The following is a 13,275-nucleotide window of genomic DNA, read 5'->3' on the forward strand; positions in this document are numbered from 1 at the left end:
CCGCCCGCAGGCTGCGAACGGCCGGGCCGTCACCCGCCGCGAGCGATGCGCGCGGGGAGCAGTGCCAAACCTCTCCCCGCCTTTCTTTCGACCTAAAAACCGGACCTAGAAGCAAATGCACGAGGACCCGTGGGTGCATGATAGAGAAAAGAGCACAAATCAGAGAGTCAACTAAAAAACCGTAACAAAAACATGCTTCTGCGCGTCTAAAAAGTGCTTGATCCATGGTACACACCCTTAGCTCAGCCCCAGAGGGGTGCAAAGGCCTAATGACTAGCACTACAACCAAAATAGAATCGATTTAGGTAAGGCAATGAAACATAGTGTAATTACACAGACCCAGATTCATTTCCTAATAAAGAAAGAACAGTTCCCATCCGTCTTTCAATAACAAAACCACGGTCATGACTATGGCAACATTTCTTAAACCTCTGAATCAGATGATGTGTTTTTGTACTTTATTGTAGCTTTTATATAAAAATTTTTCATTCAAGGATTTTCATCTCAATTTGTGCCAATCACTTTATAAGTTCATTAGTTTACAAATGATTGCAACAACCCGTTAATAAAATGGAACACCTAAAAAGGTTTTTAGTATTTTAAATAACTTCAAGCTTCATACTGCGGCTCTTCTTGTTAAGGAGGTTGAGCCAACAAGTAGCAGGAACAGCCCAGCAAGTTCTGATGCCCCAGTGGAAGTGACTAGTTACAAGGTTTTATTGGCACAGCCTTGCTTTGCTTAAAACAAACAAACAAAAGACAAAAAAAAAAACAAACCAAAAAATTAACATAATCTAAGAAAAGAGCATCTTTTCCAAGAAACAGTTCATATTCTCATACAGCCATGAAAAATGTTTAATGACTTAACATACATGTGTTTCTCCTATATCATTAATTTGGAAATACTACAAATGCTGTCTTTTTTGACCAGAAAAACTACTGTGATTTGCAAGACCTGACATTTCCTAAAACAGTATTAAACAATGTATTAAACTTCTTGGCATTAAATGAAACGATACAACGCAAGTCTCTGCAGTCTGCATTTTGCAAAAAGTAAGAAATACACAAAAGTGTGTGAACAACTCACTCCTATTGAATGATCTTTAGTAAGTCGATAGCCTGCTGTAGGGAGTTTATGCTTTCAAATAAAAAAAAGGGAGAAGGGAGGGCGTGGCCCAAATATGCCTAATCCATAAGAACAAATATGGTAAAGGCCCAAACTGCTCAGTCCAGATACCTAAGAAGAGCGGAATGGTAAGGCTGTAACTTATACTTTACGTGTCAGTTGACAAGATTATCCACTAACTTATCTAATAGCTAAAGTCTTCAGTACAGCTGTTATAGGGGCACTCATAGCTTGAGTCTGTGTGTTGGAAAACATAAAAAAGAGCTTGTTTTGTTGACATTGGTCCAGGTATACAAGAGTCCTCAATGTTAGCCATCTTCTTTTGGAGGAGTGTACCAGCCTAGGGAGAACAGAGAAATGTGTCAGGTACCAACATTGCAACACCAAAACAATCTTACCATTTAACTCTCAATTGTGGGAGATTGAAGCCTAATCTGGCTCCTTCCTTCCCTCCTAAAGTAGGCCAGCTCAGCCAGACCCAGTGCCCTAAACTCTAATGGTCTGCAGTAGGAGATAAAGCATGTGACATGTCCAGGATTTGGGTGTGAAAACCGAGTACTTCCAAGTTTGGGGATTTTTGCGGCCACAGCTATCCTGAGTCGGACAAGCTGGACATCAAGACAGGAAGCTGTTCAAGGAGGAACATTGCTTTAACAAAACCAAATGGAATCGAGGTAAAACTCCCAAGTCTTCAAGCCACTTAATGCACACACATACAAACATGACTACACTGGGATACTTGTATACAAATCCCATCCTGCGTACTGAAGAGTCAGGCATGCACAAGCATCCGAACAGTTTACCCTACTTCTGCAAATCTTGCTGTAGGAATAGGCTCAGAAATATCAGTTAGTAACTTGTCTCAATAGGATCTGGCACGTTTAACAGTTGAATCATACCTGATCAAGTGTGCATAGTTTTTCTAGCCACCTCCAGATATCCAATCTTAATTCCCCAGCCACTACTGTAAAACTTCCTCTAAATTTTTGTACAGTGAATACAGGGCCTGTTTATGTTGTCCCAGAGAACAGGTAGCAGCTCTAAGTTAGACACCTTTGGCAGCAGCAATAAATGCTGTGAATGCTTTGTGTACAGCTCCTGACGCAGCAGTAATCACTGTAGTCAAAGCTAGCACATAGCTAGAAGAAAACAGCCATGTTGGCTTTTGTAGCAAACTAAAAAAGCAAAAGACTCAGTTAATGGCAAGATCAAAATATCGTAAAATTGGAAAGCATTTTAAAGTCATTATCTTTAATCTTCCTCCCAGCAGTAGAGAAGGCATTATGTTCAGTTTTAGAGGTAGGGAAACCAAGGTGCTCACTACAGTCACTCTGAAACATGCTCTCATGTTCACAGCCCCATGAATTCCCCGAGGACACCCTGTCCAACCGTGATCAAAGAACATCACGGAAGCAGTAACTGGGACTAACTCCCTCATCACAAGACCAGGGTACCAATTCTGCTGACTACTTTTACATAACATGTAAGCCACTTAAACCTTTTAAAGCCTCAGGTCATTTGTAGTCTTCTCATCCTGGCACAACGAATGCAATTATACCCGACGCACTTCAGTACTTGTTTTGTGCAGCTGAGACCATTAACTGACTTCAAACAGGGTAAAAAAAACCCCGTGTGTCTCATTTCTATTGCATGGTTTTCCAGCCAGCACACTTCACTTGGACTTTCTGTGGTTTTGAGTCTTTGGTCTTTCTTCCCATTTTATCTCTTCCTTAAGGGTTACTACTACTAAGGTCTTGCTACACTGAAACTAAAGCCTTTCAGGGAAAGATGCAAGCTTCCAACAGGTACTTCACCAACAAATAAGACACTTTAAAAGCTACAGTAACAATGAAGTTCCTAGATCAACCCGCAAAAAATGAAATTGAACTACCTTTCAAAAGACAGTTGGAACACATGGAACATTCATGTAAGCTGGAAAAGTTGTAATGGTTGTTAGTCAAGTTACTTTAAAGCACTATTGTCTGCCTAGTGCAAGATGAGAAAAAGGAAACACCATTTATGGTCTTCCCAAGACAACAAAAGACACTCTGGCACTTCAAGTTTTACTGCAAGTTTATCAATTCCCAGGTTGTTGTGCGGACAAGAACAAAGTTGCAAGAATATACATACCATTTTTCTCATGTATTTGTACTAGTGACTTATAGGACTGCTGTGCTCTTGCTAGATTATATTGATTCTGAAAGGAGAAAAAGCTAACATAAAAACCCTGCATCTAGACACGCCAGACTTAAAAACAGTTTTACAAAGAAACTCTATAGTGGGCTTACAAATAAAAACCATGCACAATGTTACAACTCTCCTGGCTTTGAAGCACAAGATTTTCAAGACAATTACCCTTATTTTCTTATTTCTCCTCCTTTATAATGACAGTAATTTGTACGCCCCTGCTGCTGGAAAGGCTCCTCTCTCAGAGGGTTGAGAACCCGAGGTAAGTCAGAAGTGCGTGTAACTGGAGCAGCAGGCTGCAGGCAATCCCCACCGTGACCAGCTACCAGGTTAGAATCTGTGACCATAAACTTTTACATCTTACCTAGTTCGCAATCCTTGAATCAGTACTTAAAAACTGGCATCCAAGTGACAAATCTCATTGACTTAAATATTTAAACATCCTTTGAAACCAGCATTTAGCACTTCAAAGTCTTTTAAAGTCACAGTCCGTTACCAGCATGCACACTTGAACTGAATTATGATTTTGATTAATGCTGAATGGTTAGCTCAGAAGTATTTGCATGGTATTATTTTTCACCTTCTCGTGGAACTTTGTAGGTGTTTAGTCCAGCAAGACAAGAAGTTCTTAACATTATCATATGTGATCCCAGCAGTCAGGTAGTTATGTATAGCCCTTCTCAGAGCCAGAATTCCCAAATCCTTCCGATCTCCAATTCTGAACCCTCCTTCCTCCCCTCCTTGCCAGTACAGGGATAGTACAAGTCTAACTACTTGCACACCCTGCCCATCCCAAGGTTTTAATCCTCCTCATACATTCATCACTTCTTAACAAACTCATAGTTAACTGCCAATAAGATACTCATACATGCATCAGACATCAAAATAAATCAAAATGCAAATATATTTGCAATGACAATTCTGTCATTAAGCATCTCCTATGCAAGTCAGCAAAGAAAGGGAAGCCTATCAGTAATTTGTGTGATATACACAGCGCATTTACCTTATTGGCTCCAAACTGTACTCTGGCTTTTCCTTTGACTAAAGTGGCATTGATCTGCATGATGACTGATTCTATTGAATAGGCACTGCTCCAGCCCTGGAGGAGGAAGGAAATATTTCTATATAACATGTACTTGCTTCGTGTGCTCACCTTGCAAATCTGTTTTGGAATGCGTGCTTTGGGATTTTTTTTTTTCCCCTGCACTACAGTTTTAGTTTTAACTCCTTGTTTTCAGTTAACAACTTTTATTTTCCAGAGAAAAATCTGGAAAGTGATACACAGTATTAGTACTAAGAACTTGTAAGAAAAAATTAAAAGGCTGAATCACACATTTCCAAAATTCAGCAAGATAGAAACAAGAAGAGCTCTATTATTACAGCATTTACACATTTCCAGCAATGTCACAACAGAAATTACAACTTCTTGTAAGAAGTAGAAAAGACTGCTATCTAATGAAGCCATTCAGTGAGCTGTGACAATTCTGCTCCCGTGAAAATTACTGCTGTCTCTGGCATTGCTTTACCTTCCAGGGTTCACAAAAGTTTCTGCTATAGCCTGCAAATACTTCATTCATTTACTTATTTAAAAAGAAAACCAATCACTGTCTACACAGAAGTAATCTATGCCTAGAATCTTCTGTGTTCCTCACTTCTCCAGAGCTGACTTTGTGCAGAGGCTTCTGGAAAAGAAAAAAAAAGTGTCTTGCTCCACTCTTTACACCAGCTTCCTCTCAGAAATATGGAGAATTTAAAGTTGATGTGCTTCTCACTTCTTGCCTCTTCCTCAGACCTCTTGTAAGCCATCCAAGGCAGAAAAGATCACACACAGAAAAGATCTCACACAAGATCAGCAAGGCAAATCTTGTGGGACTGAGGTTTATTCCACCATGTTCCCTTTGGAGTGCATAATTTATTCCACAGAGGGATTCTTCATACTCAGGGGAAACACCTATTTTCATTATTTTAAAGCATGCTTTGCTGTTGTCCAGATAACAGAGCCTGTGTTCACCTGTTTAGTAAGAAGTTCCATGCATAATGCACCTCCACCTAGGACATACCTAAAAACAAATGTGAAAGAAAATATATTTGACATCAACAGTTAGTAACAAAAAAATGAAACTGTTCACAGCACTTTAAGCTCTTGCAAGCTAGTTTGTTAAATTTCTTGTTCACATAAAGCTGAAGTGCCCTTTAATCAGTAATATACTGTAACTCGTTAGCCATATTATACTTATGCAAAGAAGATTAGCATTGAGAGACCAAAGAGATTTTTCTTTGCTCACTACACTTAGTTAAAATCAGTGGTCAAGCTTGTCTGCACAGCTGCTTACACAACTGTACACAGACCATGAAAAAAGGAAGGTTGCTTTTTATGGCTGCACTGTATATACATAGTACTGACAGGTAGTTGTAAAAACACCCGAACAAATTCCCTTCCGTAAAGAAATTTAACACATTTCCTAACAATGTGGGTGCACTTATAAATCAAAGATGTAGACAAAATAGATAAAACAGATCTTCACTTGCTCTTTTCCTATAAACCGCTTTATAATTTCCGTAACACTTCATCATGCATTGTGCTGACTGGGACTGAGAGTCAGAATGCCTGGTCTTCACAAAACCTGGACTGAGGGAGTAGAATTTGCCACTCCAAAAAATGTAGTCTCCCCTACGATCAGGTCATTCAAACAACATGTAGCTGTATGACATTCATAGGGAACAGACAACTGAAAACTTTCTGGGCCATTCTTACTTTCATTCTACAAAGAAGTCCAAGTACAACAAAACCAGAATCCAAATGAGTTTTCTGGTGTCTGGTACTGCTTGTTTACTTTTTCGATCGCAGCAACCCTCATCAATGCTATTAAACTGCACTATTACTTGAAAGCTAAAAGACATGCAGCTATTAAAATCAAATCAGAATCAGCAGAAGCTATCGCAGACTGCATTTTCAAACGTACAGGTATAATAGAAGGTGAATTTAATCTTCTCTCCATGAATATATACAAGGTTCTGTGCCACGGACAGCACTTCAAACGCATTTTAAATGACTTTTGGAGCATGGTGTTGATTAAATTTAGTAATTTTGGATTAGCATTTGATGAGTTTTGGGACAAAAGCTTTAAGGCAGTGTTACCAGCAAGAGGTAAGACTATACAGCAAGTTTTAAGGCAACACAGGCATCAAGACCCTTTCAAAGCACCAACTCAAAACACCCTACACAACAGAAGTAACAACGATGTTAACCATCCACAAAGAGGCCAGTTCTTAAACATTATGGCAGGCACAGAGTTTTTTTAAAGCTAGACATGAACTAAGCAATTCAAAGAAGAATTGCACCCAGCTGTTTGCCTACTATTGGCTCATAAAGCTTCAGAAGCAAGTCTCCACATCATAATTTGAGCTCTTCATCAAACTCAAGGTCTACAGCAGCTCATGTCTATGTTTAGAGGAAATTTCTTGAAGTCTACATGGTAGCCTCAAAATGTTCCCTGCAAACCCAACCCTGCAACCAATGCATGTTGTAACATTTTTACCATCAAGTAAAATTTCTGTAAGGCAACTCAAACCTACCCTCCTGTGAGCACAGGAGACACCACTCGCACAAAAGGAGGATCAAAAGGGAAGTTATCCTGAAAGGCATAACAAAAAACAGGTTAAGAAATATACTGTGATACTGTTTTCCTAACCAGAAAGTATTTCAGTAGCCTTATTTGGCAAATCAGCTTTGAAGCGGTAAAATTTTTCAGTTCTGTAAAAATCACTTTTCCACAGTACTGGCTAAAAAGCAATTTATGGGAAGCTTTAGTGCCAAGCTTAAAAGATGCATTTTTTTCCTTTTTCTAATGCTACAGCTCCATCTTTACCAGCTTTAACAGCTGAGGGTCATCTCAGTCACTTTCTACAGTAAGCTTCAAATTTAACCCCAGCATTTCTTCCCACAGACACATACCTTAAAAGAGAAGTTGAGTAAAATGTATTCTACACCTTCTTTTTCTTTTAAGACCTGAAGATCACTATGCAGTGGGCTATCAGGATCAACCCTATAAAAGAAGCAGGGAGGAGACCCTGGATGAAGTTAGTATTTTCACTACCTGTAAATAGTAATTACTCTTAAAGAGCTCCTTTATGTATTTGTAGTTTACAAACTGTTAATTTCAGGTGGACTGTAGAAAACTCTTGCTGCCTTTACAAAGCAAATACTCTGCCATAAGATCAGCATGAAAGCTTGCTGCAATGCACTACATTCCCAATACTATTAAGTGTTATTTGAACATAGTACAACATAACCTGTTCATTTGAAAACAGCAAATTCTCTGCAGTTCACTGAAAATGTATGTTTTAAGAAAATGGAGGGGGGTGAACTAACAGGAAGACTACAGTGATCTAGTTTTCAGTACACAGTTAGTGAATCCTTTATGGAATATATATCCTAGTTCTGTATCAGCTGTTAAAAAGTAATCTGCATCAGCAGAAGTACTAAAGCCAGCAGCTTCTGCTCAGCAGAATTTCAACAACTGTTTATTGCAAAATGCTGGTGGTGAGCAGCCTAGACATTAATTCAGACACTACTGGGTTAATCCCACCCAGGCTCTGACACCCCAGCAGCTTTTAAAAGAGACCTGCAGCAAGCCAAAAGCATATATTAAAGGGACTGACGGGCTATTAAATCCAATCTGCTGCTACAGGTGAAATCACAAAAACTTATCAGAACCCATTTCAGAACTATTTGGGCAGTTTGTCCCCATCCTAACAATGGGATGCTGTTTCAGAAGAAAATCTCCCAAAGCTTAGAAACCTACCACTTTCAGCCATAGCTTGTACTAGGCCAGATCAGAGTTACTTAATTCTAGGAACAACACTGTTCCTTATTCAAATGGGCCCTTTTCTCTCTGACATTTACCCCCTCAGCTAGTCTGCACACAGTTCATTTGTTTTCAGACACTTTTTGCTGGGATAAACAAACACAATACTTCTTATCTTCTCTTAGTCATTCTGGAAGCCATTTGCTGCATGCATTTCATTTTCTCTTTCTTGAAGGCAGAAAATCAGACCTGTTCACAGCACTTGAAAAGAGGTTTCACATCACTGCACAGTGGTTTGAGCACTTTGGTACAGAAGCACTCGACAGACAAGGCCTCCTGTAACATGGCACAGATTTTTCTGACATACGTCATTCCTGCCATTTTCAGCTTCAAAACGTTCACATGCCTATGATTACACTAAGAAGGAAACAAAACTGTGTTTCAGCAGCTGGTGAGAAGTCTTACCACTAGGACAAGGCAAGAATTCCTACAGGCAGGTCAACTATAGTGCTGAAACAGCTTATGTCCTTATTCACCATGGTATATCTGATCTGATGGAAGTTCTTTCATCCATTGCTACCTTTTGCAGCCACTCAGCCTACTTTGGATAGGCTTTTCCTTCCTACAGGTTATCGTGTAGGATGATGGCAGATGATCCCACTACTAGGAATAATTTCAATATAATACCTCCACAATTAAAGTTATTGGACTATGGACACAAGGAGATTAATTACCATCTAGTACACACAGTGAAAAAGCAGTACATAAGAGAAGACAAGTTATGTACTTATATAAGTCATATTTATTTTACACCTAAAAGTTTTGGTCCTATGTGTCTGCTCAACTGTAGAAACAAAGAACCAATGACACTAAGACAGCTCTGTCCCTTCTTGTATCTTGAATGAAACAAAAGTTGCATTTTCTTGAAATTAAAAACAAACAAAACCAAAATAAAACCACCCAGACAAAAAAATCTAGACCAAATAAAAAAATAATTCATATTTTGGAGTAGTTTTGGAAAGAAAATGGAACAGTAATGAAAGTTAAGTAATACATATTCTATTGGCTGTGCAAAGAGGGTTTTGCCAGCTCAATTACTACAGTTCAATCTCTGTGCACATTTCTGTATACCAGAATTGTAGCCACCACCCACTATTTTATATGATCTGGCTAGAGAGTCTCATTTATCAGAAATAAGATTCTGTGCATCAATAATAAAATAGATTCTTCAGAACATATAAAAACTTTAATAACTTACTTTAGAAGCTTAACGTGCCATTCATACAAGCTGTCATTTACCAGTTCCACTGAATATATCCCTGCAGAAATATTAGATAGAATTAATTATGCTCTAAAAGCGTAACATGGTAAAATTTAACAAAAACATTCTTTGCTTTTAAGTACAAATGCTGCCAGTAGACGTAAGCAATAGATAAGATTACTGAGATACTGAGGCACATCCTTCCTCCAATAGCAGAAGCACTTCTGAGCAAATGCAAGGAAAAAAAGTTCTTTCACTTCTATAAAAAAAATTCAACATGAATAAAAATGTTTTTTCTGACATCTAACCAGTTCTCCCTCCTCCCAGTTCCCCTTCAAACTTTTCACAGCTACAACTCCAGCTTGCTTAGTACTCAGTATATTTTACACCCAGTACATGAACAGTACAATTTTAAAACACTTAACACACAGTGTGAGTATGCAGCAGTATATTTCACAGGTTCTTGTCAGTATTGGCAGACCAAGACAGGACACTGGACAGTGTATGGACTAAAAACCCCCAAAGAGAAGATACTACAGTGGATGAAGCCCATTCCCAACAGCTGACCAAAGGTGCCAGACAGACACACCAAAACGACAGTTCTCTCTGGAAGCCAGCTGGTGATTTTCAGCAGTCTATTCGTTTCAAGCACATTAAACAACAGTTATGCATTTCAATCGAAGGGAAGGATGAAAGATTATCTTCCATTTTCTTGTGTACTCAAGCTTCCTCTCTGCAGAAGTTCACAAGCAGCCCAAGAAAACGCAGTAAATCTTTAACCATCAGACAAGATTGAAAAAATGGTATTGGTGATGTTCCAAAGTATATATTGTATATAGTGTATATTCATGCATGCATATACACTAAACAACTATGAGTAAACTTGTTACCCGGGCTAATATTTAACAGCATATCCATTGCTGACAGAATTATTTGGAAGACATATGCAAATCAGGAATCTGCCTAAGATTTCTGAAGGCTATATAACCAACAGACTGCAGTCACCACATTCTCTCCAAGGAATTACAGTATTCATTTCTGAGTTTTACTATTCTAGAATACATTATCTTGCAGTTGAAACTTCTAAGCATTAGTACTTGGGAGGACAGATGACATTTCAAGCTGTCCAGACACTTTTATTTCTAAAGCCTTCCCAAACTCAGTAAACAAGGTGAAGAAACCATGATTGTTTCTCCTTATGCAAGTGCCACAAACAAGTGGGCACTGCAGCCAAGATCACGATTTCATTTTTTTCTAAGTCTAGGACAACAAAATAGGTCTGAAAACTTACTCGCTGTGCTCTCAATGTCCCTTTTAATCAGCAGCTAAATCAGACACAACGCACATTTCTGTTTGAGGATGAACAGAAGGAGCTACTAAATTTTTCCAATTTCCCAGATCCAAGGACACTGTTTTCTGACTTGCCCTTAGTATAGATGGAAGTCAGAAATTGTAAGAATTTCAACTTGTACTGCTCTGGTGTCACAACAAAAGAGCTGACATTCTGAACTCTGCTCATTGTCAACTCTCATTAATGATGCATCTATTCCACCACTGTGTCCAGAGTATCTTCTTCCACCTACATCCAAAAGGCAGTGAAGACTGGAAGAAGCAGCTTTTCAGTATTACAGCTTTGGCACCTAACATGAGTATAAAATAGTTGTTACAGGTAACAGAACAAGTTACAGTAAGGATTCTGATAATATCCTAAATAATGGAAGATCACAAAAGAACTTCCATCAGCTTATTTATTCACTAAGCCTCTAGCCCTATTCCTGCATTCCTTCCATCACCCTAGAAGTCCTGCTCTTACCCAAAATTCATGTACCAGTCCTTCAGCTCCAAGGTTTATATTATAGCTTCCCTGAAGCTGGTCTTAAGAGCTGTACTGTACTTAAACCAGAAGTTGTAAGAGGGTTCTTCAGAGATGTGCACAGTTCAGAACTGGCAAGAATGAGCCTAAACAGAACTGCAAACTACTTAACCTTTCAAGCACCCAAATTTTGAGCTGAATACTACCCCTATGTCCTCATGAACATCAGCAGCATTAGGGTGGCTTGCTTGAACCAATCATACATGCCATAGAACAATGTTACCGAAACACAGCCATGCTTAAGGTGGATCCCTTTAAGGAGCATATATAAAGCAACTGCACAGCTAATAAGCTGAACAAGTAGCAACCATCATATTGGTGTCTGTGCTTTTATTCCCACGAAGGTTTTAACCTCCTGCAAGGGTTAGCTGTGATCTGAGCACCACATTTCTGTGGATTGGCAGGTAGAAAGAGACAGCTAATGCCTTATCACAACAAATGGTGACCCCGACCTGAGGGCAGTGGTGATTTTGGTGTGCGGACCGGTGGTGGTCGGCAGCACACAGCAGGAGGTGACGGAGCTCCACGCAGGACGGGAGACTCCATGGCGCACCAGGGAGGCCACAATCAAGGTATTTAAAATATGGGGAAGACAGCATAAGACTTCCATGAAGTCGAGCGCTTTAAAAGCTATGCTACAACGATTATTAAAACTGGGCATTTTGGCCGAGCCGATGGATTGCATGAAGTCAGAGCTCTGGCCTCTAATGAAAGCTGCTTTAACAAAGCAGGCAAAATTGGGAAATCCAGAGCACTTGATGACTTGGGATAAGGCAAATGCATTGATGAAAGCCACCCAAGCCAAACAACATGCATCTAAGGATGCACATAGGGGACTGCAACGTTTCTCAGAGGGGACTACTCAGACGGAGGAGTCCACGGGGCCCAGCAGTGGTCGGGGCACGCAGTATGGAGATGGCAACGGCGGTCCGGGGCCTCCCCGAGCCCCCCACACCGCGGAGTGGCCGCCTGTGGATGAGCCCAGCACCCCCCCACCCCCCCCGGCAAAAGAGGCACTTTTTTCCACAGAGAAGGTGCTGACACTGTCATGCAGCACTGTCTTTATATGTTCTAAATGGAGTCTTTGTAATATTCGTCATTTTATGTTGTGTCAGTAAGGAGTGTGGGGGACGCCTCTGTGTGCCTATGTGATTGTGTGTGTGTGTGAGGCGCGGCCACTGCAGCTTCGGAGCCCTGCGGCCAGGGAGCAAGGACAGGGTCCTAGTGCCCCCCCGCTGCGTCATCGGTGCTGCGCTTGGTTTGGGCTCAGGGTTTTAAGTGTTACATGTAAAATACCTCCTCTAACAGGAGGCAGTAACTCCGTGTTAATTGTTGTCTTGAATTTAGGTGCATGCTCTGCGGGCAGAGTGCACCTCGGAACCATCTGCCTGACGGAAATATTGTCAAAAGATCATCTACAATCTTACATGGGTCGTAGATGCTGGTTATGAAGAGGAAAATCAGAATTATGGCCTGAACCCCTGTGTTCTGTAATAAAAGGGTCAAAAATTGTTCAGCTTGCTTATTTTACTGCGGCTCCCCCTAATAGTATACCAAGAAGCTGCAATTACTCAGGATTTGGATCAGCAGGTACCCCTTAAATATTTTGGGCTCAGACAGTGACACGATTGACTTCTAGTAAAATGTACTCTCACTAAAGCTAAAGCGTCTGTTACAACAATAAAAGAGATGCACAGTATCAATGTACACCTCACGAAAGGCTAAATAAGGCATTATATGTCATGAACTTTTAAACATTCCCCTATGTTACAGGTGCCACCAATATTGTGTCATTTCTCATCACAGATACCAGATCAAGAAGAAGTCCAGAGCAAAGCTCAAGTGTTAACAAAGACCTTAGAAAGGGGTAACTGGGAAGGACCATTTCCTTTAATAACCTGGGGAAGAGATTATGCTTGTGTCTTCACAGGTCACAGTCCCTGGTGATTACTGGCAAGGTGTGTGCAACCACACCTGAGGCGTGAGAGGCAGCCAGCACTCAGGATCCAGCTGCAGGTGC

General features: G+C 40.2%; 2 protein-coding genes across 2 annotated transcripts in view; both read right to left on the bottom strand.

Moving 5' to 3' along the window:
• Positions 1-139, bottom strand: part of FBXO22 (F-box protein 22) — an 8,930-nt gene extending 8,791 nt beyond the window's left edge. Inside the window, exon 1 of the mRNA XM_026856014.1 lies at positions 71-139. Coding sequence (XP_026711815.1) covers positions 71-139 — 69 coding nt within the window. The remainder of the gene's footprint in view (positions 1-70) is intronic.
• Positions 140-837: 698 nt separating this feature from the next.
• The window catches only part of UBE2Q2 (ubiquitin conjugating enzyme E2 Q2), a 54,588-nt gene continuing 42,150 nt past the window's right edge, over positions 838-13,275 (bottom strand). The window contains exons 7-13 of the mRNA XM_026855926.1: positions 9,380-9,440; positions 7,269-7,359; positions 6,890-6,948; positions 5,325-5,373; positions 4,317-4,412; positions 3,257-3,323; positions 838-1,466 (exon numbers count right to left, since the gene is read on the bottom strand). Of these exons, the coding sequence (XP_026711727.1) occupies positions 1,435-1,466; positions 3,257-3,323; positions 4,317-4,412; positions 5,325-5,373; positions 6,890-6,948; positions 7,269-7,359; positions 9,380-9,440 (455 nt within the window). The 3' untranslated portion in view covers positions 838-1,434. The remainder of the gene's footprint in view (positions 1,467-3,256; positions 3,324-4,316; positions 4,413-5,324; positions 5,374-6,889; positions 6,949-7,268; positions 7,360-9,379; positions 9,441-13,275) is intronic.

This window comes from Athene cunicularia (genome assembly GCF_003259725.1).
Source record: "Athene cunicularia isolate RWA chromosome 10 unlocalized genomic scaffold, athCun1 chr10_part1, whole genome shotgun sequence".
Classification (NCBI taxonomy): domain Eukaryota; kingdom Metazoa; phylum Chordata; class Aves; order Strigiformes; family Strigidae; genus Athene; species Athene cunicularia.